This window comes from Salminus brasiliensis, chromosome 1, assembly GCF_030463535.1.
Source record: "Salminus brasiliensis chromosome 1, fSalBra1.hap2, whole genome shotgun sequence".
Classification (NCBI taxonomy): Eukaryota; Metazoa; Chordata; class Actinopteri; order Characiformes; family Bryconidae; genus Salminus; species Salminus brasiliensis.
Window position 1 is genome coordinate 6,904,473 of NC_132878.1, and position 20,029 is coordinate 6,924,501.

Consider the following 20,029-nt stretch of genomic DNA (forward strand, 5'->3'; position numbering starts at 1 on the left):
AAACAGTAGCAGTGATATATGTAGTGGGCTCATATTAATGGGTGCATGTCAGAATTCAGCCAGTTCAGAGCGGAAGGGGGGAGGAGTTGTTCAGAAGCCTGATGGCTGGTGCATAGAAACTGTTCATCAGTCTGGCTGTCCTGGACTTCACGGCCCTGTAGCGTCGGGCCGATGGTATGAGCCTGACGAGGCTGTGTTGAGGGTGTGTACTGACCCTGATAGTGCTGTGGGCCCTCCTGATGACCCCTGTCCTGTAGTTGTCCTGCAGTGAGGGGACTGTAAGAACACTCTCGATCTGGTAAGAACACTCTCGATCGTACTCCTGTAGAAGTGGCTGAGAATTTTAGCTGACATGGCAAATTTCCTCAGCCTTCTCAGAAAACACAACCACTGCTGGAACTTCCGGGCGATGTGGTGTGTGTTGTATGACCAGGTGAGTTCGCCACTGCCTCTTCCTCGGATCAGCAATCATCACTGGCCATTGATCTGTGATTCTACTGTTACCAGTGTGGACATGTAGCTCACACAGGCACAGATATCATGCACAGGAATCAATTCTGCAGCAAAGTGAAAGATTCAGCCTGTGCTTTCATGTAATCCGAGAACCTAAACAGGATGTGTGTGTAATTCAATGCTCAAATGTGTCTCCTAATGTTCCCGGACCTTCTTATCCTTCAATATTAGCAGGAAAAGATCCCATTACAGTCTAATCGTCCATTCGTTCATCATCTAATGGCTTTTCGGTGTGTTTGGGCTGACGCAACCTTTAGCGAGGCAGTTGTCAGTTTCATGTCCGCGTGAATTCAGCAGATGAACTGAAGGAGGGCCATAACTGACCCGTAAACTCTGACATACAGTTGAATTCATATGTTTTTGGACAATGACACATAACTTTCATAATAACATAACCTCAGTGGATTTAAAATGGAATAACAAAGGTATTGCATTAACTGTTTAGAATCACATTTTTACACAGTCTCTCTGTTTTTGCAGGGTCAAAAGTAATTGGACAGGCTGATATGATTCTAAATATAATCATTACTTTGCTTGAATGCAAATCCACTGCAGTCAATGACTGCCTGAAGTCTAGAGCTTTAAGAACCCATCACCAAATGCTAAGTCTCCTCCCTTCAGATGCTTTTCCAGGTCTTTACTGTTGCCTCCTTCAGCAGCTGCTTGCTTGTGGGTCTTTCTGCCTCCAGTTTTGTCGGTCGCATGCTGAATTTGTTTGAGCATTTGCAGCATCACCTTTCCAGCAATTGACTGAATCTGAGCACAAAGTAGATCTCTATACACTCCAGAGTTCATCCTGCTGCTTCTATTAGCAGTCACATCATCAATGAACACCAGTGACCCAGCTCCGTTAGCAGACATACATACCCAGGTCATAGCAGTGCCTCCACCATGTTTGACAGATGCTTCAGATCATGAACCCTTCCTTTCCTTATACGCACTCAAGTGTGCACCAGCAAGGTGAAGCTATACAGTGAGGGGTTTCTACTAATAATTGATTTGTGCCTCTGTATTATCAGTGTCACTTCTGTGCTATGAATGGTTCATCACCTGCCCATCATGGCCCTATGCTGACCCCCATTTTGATAGATAGACAGGAGAGAGTAATTGTAAACCAACAGTGCATCAATACAACTGGTGTATCCAATAAAGTGACCAATGAGTGTTCATACATTGTATGTCCAAATCTTTGTGGACACCCCTTCTAGTGAATGCATTCGGCTACTTTAAGTTGCACCGACCTAGATGTGCAAATGCACACATACAGTTTGTCTAGTCTCTGTAAAGAAATACTGCCAGTAGAATAAGACTCTCTGGAGCAGATATGCATGAACCTATTGGCACCATGCTGCCTAATGCCAGGTGTGGGCTAGAGGGGTATAAAGCCCCCCTGCGTTGAGCTGTGGAGCAGTGGATCTGTGTTCCCTGGAATGATGGTTGGTGCTCTATCTTGTACTTTTGGGATGAGCTGGGCAGTTAGGGATGAGGTGGGGTGGTGATTAACCAACATTGTGATCTCACTAACGCTTTTGTTGTTGAATTCAATCAGATTCTCACAGCAATGTTCCAAAAAATCTAGTTACTCCAGCAGGATAAGCTCTTTTTTTGATATCTTGATTTCAGAAGAGCCAATGAATGAGCAGGTGTCCCAATACTTTTGTCTATATAGTGTATGTGTATCTAATATAACTGCCAATGCAGCCTTTATTTACTAGCTCTGATCTATTAAAAAGTTCCTTGCCTAGCCAAACACACATTTAAGAGTATGTGTGTGTGTGTGTGTGTATGGGTGAGGGGCAGAGAGAGAGTGGGAAATCGACACACTCCCTAAACCTCTCTCGCTCAACAGGATTACTCGTAATCTGCTAGTGAGCCGCAGTCCAGCAACAAACGCCCTGATTCGCTTCCCGAGATCCCTGAAACTTTAATCCGTCTACCTAGCAGCCGTTCTATTGGAGGTAGCAGTAATTTAATCCGTGGGTTCATTTTTCTGCAACACCGAGCCCCTTATATCTCATCTCATAATCATAAAGGACTTGTATGTGTTAACACTGACAGTGTGGGGGTGGGGGGACAGCCTCATCTTCAGTGATGGAGGTGGGTGGGGGTGTGAGTGATGGCTACAGTTATGTAGTCAGGCTTAGCAGCTGAATGGAGTGATGGAGTCAAGCCTTCATGTTCAGCTGAAAATGGCTAAAATATGTACATACACTACATGTCCAAATGTTTGTGGACACCCTTTTTATTTAATATATTCAGCTACTTTAAGTTGCACCCTTTGCTGGGGACTCTCTGGAGCAGGTAAGCATGAACCCATTGGCACCATTCCAGCTAATGCCTGGTGTGGGCTAGAGGGGTGTAAAGTCCCCCAGCATTGAGCTGTGGAGCAGTGGAAGAACTGTGTTCTCTGGAATGATGGATGGTGGTGAAGCTCCATCCAGTACTGTTAGGATGAGTTGGGTGGTGATCAACCAACATCATGACCTCGCTAACGCTCTTTGTTGCTGAATACAATCATTTACACACAGCAATGTTCCTCCAAAATCTAGTAGAAGGTCTTTTTCCCTGGACAGTAGAAACAGTTACTCCAACAAATTCAGGATAAACCCGACTTCTTGTGCTGGAAAGGTTCTGTTTAGAGGTTGTGGGACCATTACACACACACACATACACACACAGACAGACGGCTCACAGGTTGGTAAGCTGTTTTTGTGTGATAGTATCTTTAACCACCTCCCATTAGCCACCTGTCAGACCCCCTGGCCCTATAAGGTCATATTGACTGGAAATCAATGGATGCAAATGAACCACTTTGTAAAGCATTACTGCTTAACAACAGCTCTGTCCTGCTTTCTATAGAAGCCACTGTCAGTTACTCCATTATGTAACAACGCCAGCTACTCAAACAGTGTTTGTATTTATAGCTATGTTTCTCACTCTGTCTGTAGAACCTATATCTATCTTTTTATTTTCTGTAACTCTACATATCTACATCGTTACCCACCAACCAACTAACCTACCAACCCACCCACCTGCCAACCAACCAACCGACCCACCCATCTATCTATCTTTCTATCTATCTATCTATCTATCTATCTATCTGTCTATCTATCTATCTATCTATCTATCTATCTGTCCGTCTGTCCGTCCGTCCGTCCACCAACCAAAATAGACTATGTAAATATCTATCTGTCCATCTGCCCATCTATCTATCTATCTATCTATCTATCTATCTATCTATCTGTCTGTCTGTCTGTCTGTCTGTCTGTCTGTCCGCCCGTCAGTCCGTCCGTCCGTCTATCTATCTATCTATCTATCTATCTATTTATCTATCTATTTATCTATCTGTCTGTCTGTCTGTCTGTCTGTCTATCTATCTATCTATCTGTCTGTCTGTCTGTCCGTCCGTCCGTCCGTCCGTCCGTCCATCTATCTATCTATCTATCTATCTATCTATCTATCTATCTATTTATCTGTCTGTCTGTCTGTCTGTCTGTCTGTCTGTCTGTCTATCTGTCTGTCCGTCCGTCCGTCCGTCCGTCCGTCTATCTATCTATCTATCTATCTATCTATCTCTCTGTCTGTCTATCTATCTATCTATCTATCTATTTATCTATTTATCTATCTGTCTGTCTGTCTATCTATCTATCTGTCTGTCTGTCTGTCTGTCTGTCTGTCTGTCTATCTATCTATCTATCTGTCTGTCTGTCTGTCTGTCTGTCTGTCTGTCTATCTATCTATCTATCTATCTATCTGTCTCTTTGTCTGTCTGTCTGTCTTCCTGTCTATCTATCTCTCTGTCTCTTTGTCTGTCTGTCTGTCTTCCATCTATATATATATATATATATATATATATATATATTTATCTATCTGTCTGTCTGTTTGTCTGTCTGTCTGTGTGTATCTGTCTATCTGCTGGGTTGTTGGTAAACAGGGACTCTGGTTCCTGATCTGTCCTTCACTGATTCTGTGTAGTGTATTTGTTCTGTTGCCATCCTTCGTCCTTCCCCCTCCCCCTCTTTGTGTACATTCAGTCTCCACTGTTACTTCATGCCTTTTTTATCTCACTGTCTTTATCTTCCTCACTCCAGTAGTTTCTCTTATCTGTGCATCATAACTCTTCATATCTCTCTTTCTCTCTCTCTCTCTCGCTCTCCTTCTCTATCCTTTGCAGTGCTGTCCTCCCTGTGCGTGCGTGTGTGTGGCCTTCTGGTTTGCTGCCACGTGAGAGTGTGAAGACAGTAAGAGGGAGAAAACAGGGCGAGAGAGAGAGAGAGACAGATAGACAGAGAATGAGTGAGAGGGAGGGAGGAGGGGAACCAGGCGCAGTGGGATTAGGGCTAGAGGGCGGGGCCAAAGTCTGTCCATCTTCACTTCTGCCTGCAGGTGCCTGCTGACTAGAGCTGTGCTGCCTGAGTGGGGGATGGGCAGAGAGCGAGAGAGAGCGAGAGAGAGAGAGAGAGAGAGAGCATTACAGCCTTTATTTTTCTGCACTGCATGCAGTACATTAGGGAAATGACTCAGTCTCTGGTGCTGCTGATAATGATTTTCTCATTTTCTAAGAGGCAGTTTCATCACCTGCTTACTTTCGGCAATAACTGTGTTTATATATTCTATAATATTTAATATTACATATTATTTTCATGTTGACATGATGATGTAGGGAGAGCAGACCCCACTAATGCTCTTTCATTGAATACAATCAAATCCTCACAGCAATGCTAGTAGAAAGCCTTCAGATGCACAAACACAGCTTGTCTAGTCCATGTAGAGAAGTATTGACAGTAGAATAGGGGTCTCCGGAGCTATTAGAATAGAGGGGTATAACTAACGCTCTTGTTGCTGAATGCAATCAAATCCTCACAGCAATGAGGAGGATTCTACTTCAAATTGAGTAGAAAGCCTTCCCTGGACAGTAGAGGCAGTTACTCCAACAAAAGCAGAAGAAACTCTTTTTAATGGTCTTGATTTTGGGAGAAACAATGTAGGTGTCCCAATACTTTTGTCAATTTAGTAAACAGTATTTGTTTTTGGGCTTGTTTATGTTTTAAAACAAAAAACAGCCCACCACCAACACCACAACTACCACTCTGCGGTGTCCTTTCAGCCAGGCCCCCGGTTAGTTTTGATGAACGGCCAGCTCATGATGGAGGGTGTCTGAGTGAGGACTGGCTGCCACCCATATGGACACTCCATATGGCGTTGTATCCGGAGGAGGAGTTGCCACGGGAACCTGCAGTTGATGCCATCTGGCTCGGGCAGGGTGTCGTTCACCCAGGGAGGGTGAAGGGTCGCAGGGGTTGGGGGGTGGTGAGGCTCAAGACTTGATTGAGGTCACTTGCCTGCTGTTATTTCAGTAACAGCCTCTTGAGACAGTCTTTTGGGAAGGCTTTACATTAGAAACTGAAACATCGCTGTGAGGATATGATTGCATACAGCTATGAAAGCTGATGTAGGATGACTGGTTCTATGTATCCTGTTACATTAGCTGACAGACGGCTGCGATATCTCGCATTGCAGTAATGGGGGAGAGGGAGGGCCATCCTACCTCATGTGGTTGCTATAGTGTTGATAAGTGGTTGCTATATGGGTGCTTTGGTGTTGCTAGATGCAGCCATGGTATCCCAAGAGATTTCTGTGGAGTTTCTAGCTAGTTTGTAGGTGGTTGCTATGGTGTTGCTAGTTTTTTTTATAGTGTTGCTAAACGGTGTCCATGGTTTTCCAGGTGGTTGCTGTGGCAACTTAAAGTAGCCGAATGCATTCATTAGAAGGGGTGTCCACAAACATTTGTCCACTATACATCACTGCATAGGGTATATCAAGCAACGTTCTTTGATAAAAACAGTAGCAGCCATCTCCAAGCTCGAGTTTCGTCCATGCTTCAGTCCATGGACATACCAGATACCAGTGTGTACAACAGTCCGCATCAGCAAGTCTGTTGGAGATTACTGATCTTCTCAGGCTTATTGATTTATCTGAGTGATGAATTAGACCTGCGGTTTACATGATGCTAACTGGTGGCTATACAGTTCCAGCACTTCCATTACCTACATTAGCCTCAGAGCTCCTCTGCAAAACTATAGAAGCAAAGCTTCAGACACCAAACATGTCACGGCTGATCAGCTACGTTTGGGCCGAGTAGCCACATCACTGCTGTAATTAGTTGGAAGGGAGAGTGACGGCTTGACAGGGAATGATTCAGCACTTTGCAGCTGACATGACGAAGCAAAACAAGCTGTTCTGCGTTTTTGCTTCCAGGCAAATCCCCGACAACCCCCCACTTACTACATCAGTATTCCCCCGACGCACTCCTCTGTATTTCTGCACTCCTGCAGTTAAGAGTGCCTGCCCGAACACACCCATGTTAACCCGACACAGTTCTCAGCAGGGATAGGAGCAGCATGCTGGAGTTGAAACCAGGGGAGAAGTTGTGTGGAAAGTGCAGATTCTTCGTGTTTGTGAGCAGAAGAGGAGATGATTGATCATTTATTGAGCCCTGTCGAACATTATTCATTACATTAGTGTATTATTATATATCTATCATATTATTATTTTTTTGCAATGGTTTTCTAGTTGGTTGCTATGGTGTTGCTATGATGCTAGATGGTTGCTGTGGTATCCCAGGGGGTTGATATAGGTAGTTTACAGGTGGTCACTATGGTGTTGTTAAATGGTTTCTATGTGATAGCTAGATGGTTCCTATCCTCGAATCCCAGTTGGTTGCTGAGGTGTTGCTACATGGTTGCTAGATAGATGTCATAATGTTGCTAGATGGTTGCTGTGGGATCCCAAGGGGTTGCTATGGAGTTTCTATGTAGTTTCCAGGTGGTTACTGTGGTGTTGCTAAATGATTACTGTGGGATCCCAGGTGGTTGCTAGGCTAGGGCTATAATGTTGCTACATTGCTGCTGTGGTGTTGCTAGATTGTAGGTGGTTATTAAGGTGTTTCTAAAGGTTTTAGTGTTGCTAAAGGGTGGCTATGATTTTCCAGGTGGTTGCTGCGGTGTTGGTAAATGATTGGTAAATATGATGTTTTTTGTGGTATCCTATGTGTAGTGTTGCTAGGTGCTTGCTATGGTGTTGCTATGCTGCTATGGCTGCTATGGAATCCAAGGTGGCTGCTGTGGTGATGCTAAGTAGTTGCCAGATGGGCGCTATATAGTTGCTATGTTATCATTAATGATAAATTACAGCAGGAGTTTGAACACCTCTGGTCAGAATATCTATCTCTGTTAATAGTTAGTCAGTAGATGACCAATAGAAGACCAGTTGGCCAGAAGGCAAAAGGCATGTAGTTAATGACGAAACCTTTCTTCTTATTTTGGCGATTTTCACTCAGACTTCATGTGAAAGGCTTCCAGTGCTATGAGGTTCTTGGGTTGTCTTGCTTCACTGCTCTATCCGGTACTTAAATGAATGTACTTGTAATTACCCTTTGAACTCTTATTATGGCTTATTAGTCAAATCAGATCAAATCAATAAAAATTTTGTATAGCGCTTTTTACAACTGTTGTTATCACAAAGCAGCTTTACACAATCAGTAAGCATGGTAGTTATGTGGAGTGAAAAAAAGTAGTCACACTGTCCCAATGTTATGGTACACCAGTACAGGCGAAATATATCCCAGCCCTTGGGTGCCTCTGACAACCAGCAGCCTCCAGTTCTCCTAAACTGCTTCCTCTGAAGAGCAGTTTGAATCATCCGCATCCGTGCAGCACTGTTTCCATATACACTGGACACTGCTCACTTTAAAAATAGACGTCGCCACAGGGGGTTCTAGCTTTGTCTGATATCTCTCTTTATTTCCAAACACACACAAACACACACACTTTGAGCACCATCTGGCAGCTCATGCTCCTGATGGCTCACGCCAAATGAAAAGACACTTGTCTGCAGAACACAGTGTAGTGTATATATATATATATATATATATATATATATATATATATATATATATATATACAGTGGGGAAAAAAGTATTTAGTCAGTCACCAATTGTACAAGTTCTCCCACTTAAAAAGATGAGAGAGGCTGTAATTGACATCATAGGTAGACCTCAACTATGAGAGACAAAATGAGAACTAAATTCTGAAAATCACATTGTCTGATTTTTAAAGAATTTATTTGCAAATAATGGTGGAAAATAAGTATTTGGTCACCTACAAACAAGCAAGATTTCTTGCTGTCACAGACCTGTAACTTCTTCTTTAAGAGGCTTCTCTGTCCTCCACTCATTACCTGTATTAATGGCACCTGTTTGAACTCGTTGACAGTATAAAAGACACCTGCCCACAACCTCAAACAGTCAGACTCCAAACTCCACTATGGTGAAGACCAAAGAGCTGTCGAAGGACCCCAGAAACAGAATTGTAGACCTGCACCATGCTGGGAAGACTGAATCTCCTTCAGGAAATGCACTTTTCCATTTCTCTGGAACAATTACAACATACTGTACCAAGAACACTTACACACCTGCGCCTGATCAAAGGTCTGAGGATTCTGGCAGCTTGTCTCAGTACAGCTTCCACTTTTATGCTTGTTTAGGGCTGGTGTCCACTGGCCTAGCCTCAAGGCAGCTGTATCTGGCGCCCTAAGAGGCCACAACAGTTGGACTTCTATGATATTCATGTATATAATTAGCTCAGATTATTTCATTTATGTCAGACTGTCTTGTGGGAATCGCTGTTTCTGCTTCGATTCAGGCAAACCAGTTACAAAGCACAGCCAGCCAGTGGATATGGTACACTAATGAAACAGAGATGGCTGTAGGCCTTTGTGTTATAATGTGGCAAGTGGCAACACCAGGGACTAACCTGTAAAGTAAAAGTATAAATACACTGATAGAAACTTGGCCCTTTAACATTAATCTAGTCAGATGAGACCTGATGACACAGTGAGGGCTAGAAGGATGTAGGCAGATCTTACAAGTCCTGTAAGTTGTGAGGTGGGACCTCCATAACCATCAGTGAGCCTTATCAATGTGCCCATGACCCTTGTCCTTTTGGTAGGTACCGACCACTGCATACCGGGAACACCCCACAAGCCCAATGTTTTTGGAGATGTTCTGACCCAGTAGCCTAGTAGTCCATCTCAGTTTGGTTCTTGTTAATTGTTTCATTTCCCTGCTTTTAACACCTTCAAGATCTGACGGTTCACTTGTAGGCCCCACCCCTTGGCAGATGAAGCCACTGTAGATGAGGAGAATCAATGTTTTTCAGTTCAGTGGTACTAATGTTATGGCTGATGATGGTAACTGTATCAAGAAACCCAGACACAACAGCAAAGGGCTCCAACAACTACCAGTAAATTCGTGCAAGCTGCAGCCCACCCGCAAAGCATGTCCTGGGATAAAGGGTGTAACAGCACCACTAGAGCAAGCAAAGATTTCATGGTACAAAAATGTTCATATTGTCTAATTTGACTAATTTGCATATGAGAGCATCCTGGCAGGGTCTGCAGCTCGCCTCGCTCCAGCCAAATGAATGAAACGGAAGGTGGAAAGACAGTCCTGGTGCTGTTTTGGTTTGGCTCCAGGAGTCTAAGCTGAGGATGGTGATTCAGTGTGTTGCACACACACTCATTCAGTGTGCGGTAGAGTTCATGCCGCCAGCTTTGAGATACAGGGACGTGTTCGAATGTGTAAACACACTGTCATTTCAACACTGAACAAGCAGTCCGCACCGAGAACTGGGAAAGTCGACCCATTTTTTGTGCAGTATTGCTGTAATCACTGCTCTTAGTGTTCTACACATTTTATTAAAGCACAAACCAGAGGACGAATTCATCAATACGTCATATTAACACTGTGCATCGCCCATCTCTTGACTTTAGTGTCTAATTCCATCTCTGTACAATCTGGGATTTTACCATCTGTAGAGACACTGTATTAGTTAAGAAATGTTTACACAATGTAAAACACAACTGGTATTTTCAAATAGTGCCAAATTAAGTGTTATCATGAAAATGATGGAGGAGCGATGATTACATTTCAATTACAATTTGTCAATTAAAATATCTATGCTGGTACGTCAGAATTTTACAGCTTGTTATATTTTTATAATTGCATATTGGAATTCTACAATTAGGTACATTTCTGCAACCATGCAGCAGAATGCAACTAGGTACAATTCTGTACTTATGAATTGTAATTCTACAATTAGTTCTAGTTCTTGTTGTATTTCTGTAATAATTACTAGTTACATTAATGTAATTATGCACTGGGATTCTACAATTAGTTACATTTATGGAATTATGCTTTGGAATTATACAGTTAGTTATATTTATGTAATTATGAATTGGAGTTCTACAATTAGATGCATTTCTGAAAAATAACCATTTGGAATTCTACAACTAGTTACATTGCTGTATTTATAGGAATTCTACAATTAGTTTTATATATTATATATATTTGTAATAGTTACTAGATACATTAATGTAATTATGCGTTGAATTTTTATTATTAGATGCATTTCTACAATTAGTTATTTTTATATAATTATGAATTTGAATTCTACAATTCGTTATATTTAAGTAATTATCAATTTACTTAAAATTACAATTAGTTGCATTTCTGAAATAACACTTTGGAATTCTACAATTAGTTATATTACATTGCTGTAATTACACCTAGGAATTCTACAATTAGTTATATTTTTGTAATAGTTACATAATGTAATAGGTAACGTAATAGGTACATGAATGTAATTATGCATTGAATTTCTATTATTAGATGCATTTCTACAATTAGTTTAATATATTTATGTAATTATGAATTAGAATTCTACAATTAGTTACATTTCTGCAATAGTTACTAGTTACATGATTGTAATTATGCATTGGAGTTCTACATTTAGTTACATTTCTGTAAACCTGCATTAAAATTACTTCTTACATTTATATAACAACTTGAATTTCTACAACTTGATAAAAACACCCTACATATCAGTGTATTAATATCATGGCAACGTCAGGACGTAATGTTTCCGTCGTGATTTGAATACAGAGACCTTCATCATTCTACTGCCTTCTATGGCACTGATTTATGAGACAGGCAGCAGGGCATCAAGGCAGCTGCCTTCAGTTTCAGACTCAGCATGAGACTTAACATGAAACACCAGGGAGTAATGATGCGGGGGGCGGGGCTACAGACAAGACACAGCTGAGGTACATGAAACAGGCCAAAACTAAAGCAAACTGAGCACATCAGGGAAAACGAATTACATAACAGGACTGGATTTGACAAGAGAAAGTATTAATGAATCCATGCCTTATTTTATACTTATAATAATAAATACTTATTAAAGTAATCAGGTTACACAAGGTGCCATAAATCCAGTGGAACAGGGCTAGTTCTGCTCTCTCTAATGAAACATTCAGTTGGCTAGTGTGTTTTCAGTACTGACATTCACCATATTTTACTAAAACATTAAAATCAGAATGCAGAAAGAATTCTGCACTTTGATTTGCAGGCTGAGGTTCCTGGATTCCCACCCATGTTCATTTTCCATGCCTAGTGCACTGCTGTGGCCTAGCTGGAGGGGTGACCTTGCCAAGTTGCTGCACTGTCCTTGTGGCCTTTGGCAAAGTGCTTAACCCCAAGATACCCCAGAGGCTCTGCAAAACAGTGCCTGATCCTGTTCACCTTGTCTAAGCAGGACACAGTGTCCTACTGGTGTCCACTGCTGTGGTGTTGTACACCCATATCTGAACCCAGTGTTTTCGTCAAAAAAGGGAAGGACAACAGTGGCACTGGTGCCGTTATGGTCTAACCTTGAATGCATTGGTTTGACTGGTTTGGCTAGATATTTGCATGCTGGGCTATTCCTTTTTTCCAATTTTCCAATTTATCACCTCACTTTCTGGTCTGTGTCACAGGGACTTCCTCCCCCGTGGATCTGGCATTGTCACCCGACGCCCCCTGGTCCTGCAGCTCATCAACTGCCCCACAGGTGAGCTCGCCGCCATTGTAACAGATTGTAATTGTAACAGATCATCCAAGACTCACCAAAATCCTCCAAAAGCCTTTTTTTGTTTTTATATATTCTTGATTTTGGACGAGACAATGAATGAGTAGTATATTAGCATATGATGTGCCCAGTTTATACATATATATATATATATATATATATATATATATATATATTCAATGGAAGTCAATGTAAACTTTTTAGGTCACTTTGGTGCGTTTCTATTGGTCAGTTCTTGTGTGACATTTGTTGCCAAGTGATTGCTAGTTGGTTGTTAAGGTGCTGCTAGGTGGCTGTTTTGGTATTCCAGCTATGTCAAAAAGTGAAAAACTGCACATATGAAAGACACAGGTATTTTTGCATGATGGTGACTATATATATATATATATATATATATATATATATATATATATATATATATATATATATATATATATATATATATATAAATTAACTCTATTGACGAAAGTATTGGGACACCTGCTCATTCATTGTCTCTTCCCAAATTAAGGGTATAAAAAAGAAGGCTTTCAACTACATTTTGGAGCAGAGTGTTGGAAAATCAGCACCACCTCATCCCCAACTCCCAAAAATGTAATAACACAGTAATAAGAAAGCAGTTTAAACTGTATTTTAGTTTGTATTCTATCTTATTGTGTTTTTGTTATATAGCTGCGACCCTGCAGACCAGACTGTCAACTTACTCTTAATCACACGGGCAAACCCGTGTGAGGGTAGACTAACCCTCACTGTGGGCTGATACCCAGCGTAATAATCTGAGCCACACAGAAAAATCTCACAATTTACAGGACTTAAAGGATCTGCTGCTAATCTTAGTCTTGGTGCCAGATACCACAGGATGCCTTCAAAGGTGTTCTGGAGTCCATACCTCGAATGGTCACATCTGTTGTGGCAGCACACAGTGGTACTAATGTTATGGCTGATCGGTGTAAATATTAGGAAAAATTGGAGACGTTTAAATTCCTTGGCTTTTCATTTTACGCAGATCCACTGGTTATTATCCCAAACCCAGGTTTCCAGGGCTCAGTGCTTATCAACACTGCCATCTAGTGTAGCAAGGTGTACAAAAGCTAAGAAAACCTGGGGTCTCTGTACACGAAGTTAGACGTGTCTAGTGGACCCTTCCACCACCTCCACCTGCACCACCCATTTTAATCCTGTCAGCTATTAGTCTTGGCTCCACATATCAGAGGGGGGACTGGTTTCCTACCACAGGCAGAAGCCACCTGAACTCCACCCAAGTTCTCCCCTCTCTCTTACGGTCTTCACCCAAAGCACCATAAGCTGAAGGCATGGTCCCAGCTAGCTAAACACTTTTAATACCCTTGGTTTCAGAAGAAACAATGAATGAGCAGGTGTCCTCCTCAATACCCAAGTCCTGAGCGCCGGGCTATCAATAACAGGGTTGTGGGTTTGATTCCCGGGCTCGGCAAGCTGCCACTGTTGGGCCCTTGAGTAACACCCTTCACTCTCTCTGCTCCCTGGGCGCTGGAGTTGGCTGCCCACCGCTCTGGGTGTGTGTGTGTACTCACTGCCCCTAGGTCACTTGTGTGTGTGTGTGTGTGTTCACTACCACAGATGGGTTAAATGCGGAGGACACATTCGCTGTACACTGACAAATACGTGCACCTTTTACCTTTTACCTTTACCAATACCCCATCCCCGTCTCCTGTAAAACAGAATCACAGATAATGTTTAATTTAATGTTTATTATTTATTGACTGATCACAGAGCATTTATTATAGCCTTCTCTTCACTTGTCTTCTCTTTTTCTTGCAGAATATGCTGAGTTTTTGCACTGTAAGGGGAAGAAGTTCACAGAATTTGATGAAGTACGACAGGAGATTGAGGCCGAGACGGATCGTGCCACCGGGCAGAATAAAGGCATCTCTCCGGTGCCCATTAACCTGAGAGTTTACTCCCCTAACGGTGAGCTACACTCCTCATTTTCCATTCTTGTGCTGTTACACTTATTTTGATTAAGTCTGATTAACCCTCTTCTAATCACTGTAAAATATACAAGTGTGGCTAATTTACACTGATACAGTAACTCATTACAGGCTGTTTTCTGAGTTAACCCAACTTAGTTTAGTCAAAAACTCTCACATTTTCTATTTCTGCATGTGTTTGGTCAGCGGTACATAAGCACTACATGAGATAAGCCAAAAGCATTCAGAAATAAGCTGCAGCTGAACCTGATTAAATACTGTGTAAGATCTTCAGTCTGTGGCTCCTCCCCCTCAGTCTGTTCACTGTTTACTCGCATCTGCAGGTTAGAACTCCCACATGACGTCCCCAAACTTGGAGGAAGGCTTTTGACAGTGGAGCTCTTAGCCCTTGCTGGGATTTCAATTTATGATCTCCTTACACTTGAGAAAGAGCAGCAGTTAGACCGTAGGGCCGGTCTAGAGCTGTGAAATGACACTGCACACAAACACAGTTCTGAGTAGATTCAGCTTCCCCTTCTTTCTCAGACACAGAAATGAACACGGCTTTCCAGCTCTAGAGTGGAGCGACTGTCTAACTGCCTGCTTATCAAGAGACTCAGGAGGTCATACGCATCAAATCCCATCAACACCACATTCCCTCCATGGAGGGTTCTCAGGAGTCTGAGAATAGGAAGGCCTCCCCTCATGTGATAGGAGGAGTTCTGACCTGCAGATGGGAATAAACAGTAAACAGACTGAAGAAAAACCTTTAGATCTTTAAAAGGTTCTTCACATTCACTCATCTCTATAACATGCTTCTTTCGCTACCTGGCTTTATTTCCAATATCACAAGCTCTCTCTTCTCCAATCAGTACTGAACCTGACTCTGGTGGACCTTCCGGGAATGACCAAAGTGCCGGTGGGTGACCAGCCAGCGGACATCGAGCACCAAATCAAGGACATGCTGATGCAGTTTGTCACTAAGGAGAACTGCCTGCTGTTGGCTGTGTCTCCTGCCAACTCCGATCTCGCCAACTCTGATGCCCTGAAGGTTGCCAAAGAAGTCGACCCGCAAGGTGAGGAGCTGCATTTTTCTACAGGCTTTTAAGTGATTCTTAAATCTCATGTTGCACTCTGATTCAATTTGATTTGATTCAGTTTAGTCAGCCTGACTGGAAAGACTATTCAAACTGCAGCAGGAAATAGCCAGCACGATCGATTTCCCCAAATTTCCCTTAGCATCTTTACATGAGAAGGGGAAAAAAGCTTATTTACATTCAATGGAAGTTCATGTTGAAAGATGGTATGCCAAGTCATTTTGGAGCATTTCTATTGGTCCGTGCAACATGATCTGTCAGATTCACATTACATCTAAAGGTGAAACATGGCAAGATGAAGATACAAGGTTTTTGTGGGACAGCAATGAGATCCCAGGTTTGGGTGCTCTAGCGGTAAACTGGAGCACCCAAATTCCCCTCTTATGTCCTGATGATTTAAATATGCTACTAAAACCAGACCAACCACATGGGGTACCACTGCAACCACTTGGCAACACGTTAGCAACCACTTGAAGAACCATAGGAAAACCTAGCACATGGGATACAATAGCAGCCATCCAGCAACACCATAGCAAACACCTAGCAACCCCATAGCAACCACTGAGCAACAACCTAGCAACCCCATAGCAACCACCTAGCAACTGATTGAAAGATAAAAAAAACACTTTAGCTGCACAGCCATTATAAATAAATGAATATGCGAAATATCTGATGGACTGTAGAAGATCTGTTCCCTTGTTTATACTTAGAACATCAACAAAACATGCCATTTTACATGTGACTATGTATTCACAGTAAAACAGCTTATAGGATGTCCACCTTCTGCAAGAGCTCATCCTTGATGGTCCAGAAGTGTACGAAGATCTAGGGTTATATAGAAGTAGGCTTGAAGCTGGCTGGCCAAGTAAGAAATCCTGCTCTGTGAGACAGAGACAGACCCCACGGTTTTGTTTTCTCTTATGTGTGGAAATAGCCGCTTCATGTATCTTAGATCATTTTGCATGCAGTGCTTATATTGTGTGTGTGTGTGTGTGTGTGTGTTTGAACAGGCCTGCGCACCATTGGCGTGATCACTAAGCTGGATCTGATGGATGAAGGGACGGACGCTCGGGATATTCTGGAGAACAAGTTGCTGCCATTGCGCAGAGGTGAGAGGAGCTAACCTACAAGATCAGCTAGCTCCCAAGCTCTCCTCATGGGAGTAATGATGGTAAATTTGAACACACCCACGCTGTGCTGGCTGGACTGAGGAGCGTCCAGAAACCTGGAACCAAACTTAGCTCTTCCGACTAGCTCACAAGATCTCACCTACTTTCTTCTTCTTTAGAATGAGAAGCTCTTGCTCCTTTTACTGGATTTATGTTGACCTGCATCTGTTCTGATGGGGTCTACTGTAGATAGATAGACAGACAAACAGACCAATAGATAGATAGATAGACAGACAGACAGACAGACAAACAGACCAATAGATAGATAGATAGACAGACAGACAGACAGACAGACAGACAAACAGACAGATAGATAGATAGATAGATAGATAGATAGATAGATAGAAAGAAAGATAGATAGATAGATAGACAGACAGACAGACAGACAGACAGAGAGACAGACAGACAGACCGATAGATAGATAGATAGATAGATAGATAGATAGATAGATAGATAGATAGACAGACAGAGAGACAGACAGAGACAGACAGACAGACCGATAGATAGATAGATAGATAGATAGATAGATAGATAGACAGACAAACAGACAGACAGACAGACAGATAGACAGACAGACAGACAGACAGAAAGATAGAAAGATAGATAGATAGATAGATAGATAGATAGATAGACAGACAGACAGACAGACAGACAGAGAGACAGACAGACAGACCGATAGATAGATAGATAGATAGATAGATAGATAGACAGACAGAGAGACAGACAGAGACAGACAGACAGACCGATAGATAGATAGATAGATAGATAGATAGACAGACAAACAGACAGACAGACAGACAGATAGACAGATAGATAGATAGATAGATAGATAGACAGACAGGCAGAGAGACAGACAGACAAACCGATAGATAGATAGATAGATAGATAGATAGAGAGAGAGAGAGAGAGAGAGAGAGAGATGTGTGTGTAGAGGACACATAGTTGTCAGCGAGTGGCTTCTCTCAGTGGCTCCCTCTAGTGGACTAAAGGTTGAAAGAGTCACTGGAGCATTTCAGAGAGAAAGAGAGAGAACAAGAGACAGAGAGAGAGAGAGAGAGAGAGAGAGAGAGAGCGCAAGAGAGAGAGCACCCAAGGGTTAGAGGAAAAAAAAACAATGTCTTGATTTCAGCGACACATCTGGAAAAAAACCTCTGTTACTTTTTTTGCTTAGCAATAAAACATATTTATGGGAAACCCTTGAATGCATTATGCTGACGCTCCATTTTTCCGCTGGGCCCCGGGTAGAGCTGGGATCTGCTCTGAAGTTTTTTCCATCATACGTTGTCTGTACCTTCCCAGCGTCTGTAACTTACTCATGTAACATGTGAAACCACAAGCATATTTTATAAGACTTCTGGCTCGCAGGCTAAAGGAGCTGCTGGCAGGGGAGAGAATGCTTGAGAGAAGTTAAGCAGAACAGGAAATGTGTGTTTTTGTCCTTCAGTGGTGCTTTCTGTGGTAGGCTTCCCACTTTCATTTTATCACATTAATGTCCACTTTATTAGAAACACCTACCTTCTACTTCCACTCACTGGACACTTTATTAGAAACCCCTATATTATGCTTCCATTCACTGGCCACTTTATTAGAAACACCTAACTTCTACTTCCACTCACTGGCCACTTTATTAGAAACACCTACCTTCTACTTCCACTCACTGCTGCATTATCTTTGGTCACTGTATTAGAAACTGTCCTACAGCTACAGTAATTGTGTATGTGGTGAAATCCTGTCTGGTATTCCGCCAGGCTACATCGGCGTGGTGAACCGCAGTCAGAAAGACATTGATGGGAAGAAGGACATTAACGCTGCTATGGCTGCAGAGAGGAAGTTTTTCCTCTCCCATCCAGCCTACAGACACCTTGCAGACCGCATGGGAACTCCTTACCTGCAGAAAGTGCTCAACCAGGTGAGATGAAAGAGATGAAGAGAGAAATCTGATAAATCAAATGGCTTCATTTCAGGGGGTCTTTGTGTCGACCCACCATGCTAGTGTTTTCCCTGCTCTAGCAAACCCAAAACGAGTCGCCAGCTCATGATTAAACACTTCAGGCTGTGTTCACTCTATCTCTGAAGTTTCTACGTGCTGTATTTCATCTCTGACCATCCCTCCCATGTTTCCCCCTCTAGCAACTGACCAATCACATCCGTGACACGCTGCCCGGGCTGCGCACTAAGCTCCAGAGCCAGCTGCTGTCCATTGAGAAAGAGGTGGAGGAGTACAAGAACTTCCGCCCAGACGATCCGTCCCGCAAGACCAAGGCCCTGCTGCAGTCAGTAACTCACTGCCACACATGTACTGTACACACACGGTATACTCCCTGTCCTCTTTATGAGCTCCACCTGCCGTACTGCTCTACTGTACAGGCATTCAGACTGTAGCCCATCTGTAGGTAATTCTGTGTCCCCACATTCATTTTTTTATGTGAGGTGAGTGGAAGGCAATGCAATGCAGGCAGAGCAGCAGACAGTGTGACAAGTAACATTTAGATATTTATATTTATTCCATTTTTAATATTTATTTTCCAGGATTCCTGTTCTTGTGTCAAAGGTCAATGCTAGATAAATGCTAGGTAGCGTTGCAGTGTCACTACATGACAGACATGAGCGATTCATTTTCTGCCTACTGACTGCTGAGAACTCAATACAGGAAGCGGAGAGAGACAGGCACCATTAAAATGTATATTCTTTAAAAAAAAACTAAAAAAACATTCATCTTTAAAAGAAAAAATCTTAATAATTGCTAATAATTCATTAATAATTGCTTAATAATTGCTTATAATTGTAATAAATTCTTATTTTAAACAGTATCATCAATATCATCCAAAGCATAAGTTGGTGCAACTTGTTTTTGCCTTAATAAATTGTGCAATCTGTTATATTTTTTATATTAAATTAAATATATAATATATTATAATTATATTATATCATATTTTATTGTTGAAAGTGTGCAGAAACTAGTCTTTGTGTTTTTCCTCGAACGTAAACTAGAAAAGACCCTTTACTGACGAAAAGGCAAAGTGATTGCGCATCTTTTTAGTGGCAGTTCCCTGGTGGTTGCTAGGGTGTTGCTAATGGTCGCTAGGCAGATGCTATAGTATTCCTGCTGGTTTCATAGGGTGTTACTACATGGTTATTAAAGTGTTCCAGCTGTGGTGTTGCCAGGTATCTCTGGTGGTTGCTGTAGGGTTGGTTCATGAAGGTTTTGCTCTTCCAAGTGGTTCCAGCTAGGATATTGATTAGTAGTTACCAGGGTATAAGTGGTGGTTGCCATGGTGCCCACTCTTTCTGCAAAGCATATCTGAATAAAATCTCTTGTAGTCAGTTGAGATGAT

General features: G+C 42.2%; 1 protein-coding gene across 7 annotated transcripts in view; it reads left to right on the plus strand.

The window, feature by feature from the left end:
• dnm1a (dynamin 1a) overlaps positions 1-20,029 on the plus strand; it is a 129,210-nt gene that overhangs the window by 15,033 nt on the left and 94,148 nt on the right. For all 7 annotated transcript variants that reach the window (XR_011980825.1, XR_011980818.1, XR_011980810.1 and 4 more), the window contains exons 2-7: positions 12,388-12,461; positions 14,280-14,429; positions 15,301-15,504; positions 16,536-16,634; positions 18,443-18,603; positions 18,825-18,967. Coding sequence is in view for 1 of the 7 variants with exons in the window: in XM_072695869.1 (XP_072551970.1) it covers positions 12,388-12,461; positions 14,280-14,429; positions 15,301-15,504; positions 16,536-16,634; positions 18,443-18,603; positions 18,825-18,967 (831 nt within the window). In the remaining 6 variants the exon portion in view is untranslated. The remainder of the gene's footprint in view (positions 1-12,387; positions 12,462-14,279; positions 14,430-15,300; positions 15,505-16,535; positions 16,635-18,442; positions 18,604-18,824; positions 18,968-20,029) is intronic.